At 44.9% G+C, this 5,000-nt stretch overlaps 1 protein-coding gene across 3 annotated transcripts in view; it reads left to right on the top strand.

Annotated features, from left to right (window-relative positions):
* Positions 1-5,000, top strand: part of LOC126579249 (protein tweety-2-like) — a 39,871-nt gene that overhangs the window by 34,432 nt on the left and 439 nt on the right. For 2 of the 3 annotated variants that reach the window (XM_050242680.1, XM_050242671.1), the window contains exons 5-7: positions 916-1,158; positions 3,976-4,373; positions 4,449-4,763. In XM_050242680.1, coding sequence (XP_050098637.1) covers positions 916-1,158; positions 3,976-4,373; positions 4,449-4,763 — 956 coding nt within the window. The remainder of the gene's footprint in view (positions 1-915; positions 1,159-3,975; positions 4,374-4,448; positions 4,764-5,000) is intronic. The other variant, XM_050242689.1, reaches the window with a different exon arrangement.

Below are 5,000 nucleotides of genomic sequence, written 5' to 3'. Positions count from 1 at the left end.
GGAGAGGATGTGCAGCCCTTACCATCGCCTTTTCAGTTGGAAGCTTCCGGAGTGTTACTATCCGGTTGTCAAGTGAACGGTTGTGTTATTTTGTTTTGTTTTATTTGTATCGTAGTAGGCGTCAGAAACTAAAAAGTGATTCAACATCCCGAGCAGCCTAGTTGAATGTTAGCATTTCTATTAAGACATTTTAGGCTCTATTTTCACCCGTTTGTGTTTCTTTATGAGCCTCAGCTAATGCTATATCAAGTAAAAAGCATCCAATGTACAAAAACTAGTACAACAATCCGAATAAATTTACGAATATCGGATAAGAAACACAAGAAAAATACGGTAAAACTTCGAGAAAGCTTTCGCCACTAGAATTTAAAAGGAAGTGGTGGCTGTGCCGAACACACGCAGCTGAAGCGGACAAAGTTTCTTAATTAATAATTAAAATAGTTTGCCGGACGAGCGTACTCAAGGAAGAACAGTTCTCGGACATTACTCTGACTTCGTTTCCTGGCCGGCTGTTTTTTTTCGGCAAAAAAAAAACTTCCGCATCAGGTGAAAACAGGTTTCATTTCAATTTTCACGTCTTTTCGTGGGGCCCTTAGGGAGTGGGGTATTTCAAAAACTGCGTGCATTTCAACTGGAAGTTTCTCCACCAGTTCCAATCGCGCGCCGGCAGTTGCTGCGCTCATCGCAACTCACTTGGAGAACTACTGCTTCCGGATCCGGCCAAGCACGTGCTAATAGGTGCCGGGGTTAGTGGTGGTGGGTGAAGGGAAAGAGCGAAATTTTTCTCATTATTACGTCATTACATCGGATTCGCGGATGCGTCACGGATGAAAATATCTTGAATAATTTCTTCATTTCATTTCATCTCACCTCCTCTCACATTTCGTTCCTGCTTTCTTCTCTTCTCATTTCTAGACTTACGAATTTTACGAAGAACTTCGGTGGCCGATTACACTCGGTTTCCTGACCTTCCTGTTGCTGCTGTGCATCATATTGATGATCGGTGCGACGAGAAGCTCGCGCTGTGCCCTCATCTTCTTCAGCGTCTGCGGGCTGCTGGCCGTCACCGTGTGCTGGCTGCTGTCCGGAATATATCTGGCCAGTGCGGTCGCACTGGGTGACTTCTGCATGAAACCGAACGATTTTATCTGCAGTCATGTAAGTTGGATTCCGCTTTGGTTTGAATAACATCACAATTATTAAATCCTGCCCCAGGATTAGGAAAAAAAGGAAACTTATGGTTGAGGGATTCAATGAACATCTTTACGTGAATTGAAGCTTCCAATATCTCTTTCGTCAAGAACAGGACAAACGAAGATTTATTACAACGGTAGAAAAAGGTTTTTTTTTCTTTTTTGTCTCCCAAACTAGAAACGGTAAAGTGTTTATTCTTTCGAAAAGAAAATCCTCAATTGTATTTCATCCAACGTGTTGCTATGGGGGTGTGTTGCTCACACAATAAGAAAATTGTTTCTTCATTCCCTTTTCCGGGCGTTTTTGTTTCTTTGATATCATCGGTTTCTTAGCACACCCTACCGACAATCGCCAAGGGTTTCCTCATCACAGCTATTGCTCTCGCATGTGAAAGGATATCGCAAGGAACAAACGAAACACTATCTCTTGCACGTTGTACAATCATGTCGGTCGAGCTCCGGTGACATAAGGGATGTGTTTGTCGACAAAAAAAAAGAAACAACTTGTAATCTGGTCCACCTTCTATCATCTGCTCACGCCCTCCTCCGTTTCCGACGAACCTTGCCCCTGTTCTGTGTGTTGTTAGAGCGCTATCGTGTCGGAATGGTCTGCTTCGATATCGGCCTCGACTTGCCCGTGCTGCAGAAGCAAGCAGAAATAACCCCACGGAAGATGAGCTCCCTCCAATGAGTCTTTCGGAATGAATAAAAGGCACAAACATACAAACACGGCTTCTGCAGCGTCGTGTGTGGTTTTTGCAGCAAGGTGACCGTACGGTATATAATGGTACACAAATATCGTGCTACAATCCTACACGAAGGCGTGTATGCATTCGATCATCTTGCCCCAGCCAAGGATAGTACTATTTTCATTCCTTTTGGGCGAATATTTCTCCCAGTCGTCGAAGTGCTTCGCCTGCATCATACCGGGCTCTTCTGTAGGGCTGGCGCTTTTCTAGTGTTATACCGTCGTCGTCGACGACGTCAACAGCGGACGAATGTAAATGGAACGAAGGAAAAAATACTGTAGATTTTCCACTGCTTCACATCTACTGCCATTCTGCGAGTGGTCTCCATCCTGGCACATCCTGGGTACTGCTTTCGAGTGTGCTGAAGGCAAGGCGAGGCGAACTATTTCTTCCACTGTCACGATTTCGTCATTTTTCATCCACTCATCATCTCATCGTCGATGTGACGGCGATCACACTCACGAGACGAGCTTTACTCGTTCTCAATGGTATCTTTCCCGCTCGCTTCCTTTCCATGTCTACGAGATTGGGAAGAGCAGCGCTCAGATTTCAACACGGAACTTGATGACTTGGTTAAGTGTGTATGGCTACAATCCAGTACAATTCACTGTGAGCGCAATTTTATACTGACGCTTCACGAAGGGCCAACAACAGCAGTAGCACGGGCGGTGGTCCTGTTGTTCTTCGCTGTAATGCGCCCCCTGAAGTATTGCAATTATAATCCACTTCGAATGGAATGAGCGAGCGTTGCACTAGAACTTTGTCGACACTGCACTCGTGTTATTTCATCATCTGGTAAGGTTTTTTGCTCGACTTCAGTGTTCAGTGCTGCTTTGCAATGCTGCAGATTGCATATTAAACGCTGCGCTATGAAATTCCTATATTTTCCCGGAAAGTTAATTCCATGGTAACTTTTGGAGAACAACCAGGCAATATTCTACTGGTCCTGATATTGGGCCACGTTCTGGTTATATGTTTATAGAACTTACTGCCTTTTCGGATTTTTTTCCGCGAAAAAACATTTTGGAAAGTTGAGAATTCGGTGCAAAAGTTTATCAAAATGTTAAAGTATCCTGGCCGAATTGAAGAAGGGACTGTTTCTTTCCTCTCCTTCGCTTTTCGACGGAACTAAAACAGCGAAGAAGAAATGATTTCCATTTTGTCATATCTTACCAGCGTTAATTGGATAATAAACTTAAAAGTTGAAAGAGCGGCTCGCAAATGCCAACTTCTTCGCCTAATGCACTCCGACGAACTTGACATGAAGCACTTGACCCAAGGGACGGTAAGACCAAACTTGGTGTTTCTTTTTCTTACAAACACGGCAATACGGCTGGCAACCGAAAAATGCTCTACTCTTAGCATAAGTCTGAATATCTTAAAGTTTGGTTTTGTTTCCCAAATTTTAAAATAACCTTGATAAATTGTTGTTGATAAACAGTCAGTATTAGGTTTTGTAAAATCGTAACACCGGTATTACCTTACGAAACAAAATCATGTTTGTGCAAGTCGCACGATTTTGTCCAATACCAGCTCAGATTATAGGGAGGAAGCTTATGACTCATTTCCAATAAGACGCAATGGTTTCACTTACAATCTTCGGCTGTGAAAGCGAACTGTGAAATGATTCATTCGCCCTGAGGCTCGATGATGACTCTCGTTTGATGTCATCCCAAACAGCCGATGGATTTTGTATTCTTCTTGGTTGTGCATTAAAGATGAAGCAAAATCCTCATATGAAACGGTCACACGTTCCGTTGCTAGTAGCAAAATGGTTTCATTCCGCTAGGTCTAACGGGTTGTGATGATGTTGGCAAGCCCGCGTCGTTGCGCTAGTTCATAAAATAGACAAATTTATTCTGTGCTGCCAGTCGTCAAACGTGTTTTATTAGGTTACCGAATGGCCCATACTCTTTCGGCCGTACGTTAAAGCAGGAAAAAACGTTAACGTTAAGAACCTCGTTAAGATCGTAAATGACGGACATCGTGCTATAATAACCCTACGATTTCATCTTTCTTTTTCTTTTCAACAGCCTAAGTTGAAGGATGTCCAGTATACATATTGCAGTACGGTAGGCACTAACCGTTACGTACTCCGGCTCAACGAATCAAAGGTGCACGTGGATCGTGCAAAGGAATCACTCGAAACGGTCAACGGTATCGGCATGGATCTGTACCCTGGGATACAGATCAGTTCTAAGGTGAACAAAATCAACGGAGAGCTAGACGACAGTAAACGGCAGCTGACGGCTCTCTCGGTAATGCTGGACCGTCGTACCGTGGCCGAACACTACGCGGATGCTACGCGCAGCCTGTGTGAAGGAGGTCTACTGGGTCTAACACTAATGCTGCTGGCCAGCTTAGTGTCGGCGGCTATACTAAGCCTGCTGGTATGCGTCGATTCGCATACCTGGATTTATCTTACGAAGAAGTAAGTCTCACCTCAGCTCAAGGCTGTCGTTTGTTCAGACATTCCTAAACTAAACCTCCTTTCCTCTTTCATTAGGCGACCCGGCTACGAAGACAAAGCGGAAACGACTCCGCTGTTCCCGGCCGGAACGAACGCATCACCTTCGGCACCGATCATCGCTTCTGGCACGATGACGGTTAATCGAACGTTGCTGCATGCGCAAACGGCTACCACGAACGGTGCTACGAGTGGAGGTGCCGGAGGCATTGGCACGGGAGGCATCGGTGCTACCGGCACACTCATCCCGAGCAGTGGCCGCAATGGAACCACACACGGAATGCGCGGGTTTGCAACCTATAGTGGCGATGAGTCACCGCCACCAGATTATAACGTTGTGGTGCATGATAACAGGCATGGCTTCTTGGTTCTTATTTTCGACTTAAGTTACCTTAATTACCATTTCACATTGTTGCTATGCGTTTGCACTGGAAGTTGCACAGGAGAAGGTGGGTGTGTTCCATGGCAAGCGAATGTACATGCCCATCGAATTATGGATATCGGATCGGACCAAGCGAATATCATTTAGCTCATTGTAATTTATCCATTCATCCCGTGTTGCCCTCTGTGTAGACTTGTCTCGTTTTATGC

The sequence above is a fragment of the Anopheles aquasalis genome, chromosome 2 (genome assembly GCF_943734665.1).
Source record: "Anopheles aquasalis chromosome 2, idAnoAquaMG_Q_19, whole genome shotgun sequence".
Classification (NCBI taxonomy): Eukaryota; Metazoa; Arthropoda; class Insecta; order Diptera; family Culicidae; genus Anopheles; species Anopheles aquasalis.
Note: the sequence above shows the minus strand (reverse complement) of the source record. Positions and strands in the feature narration are given on the sequence as shown.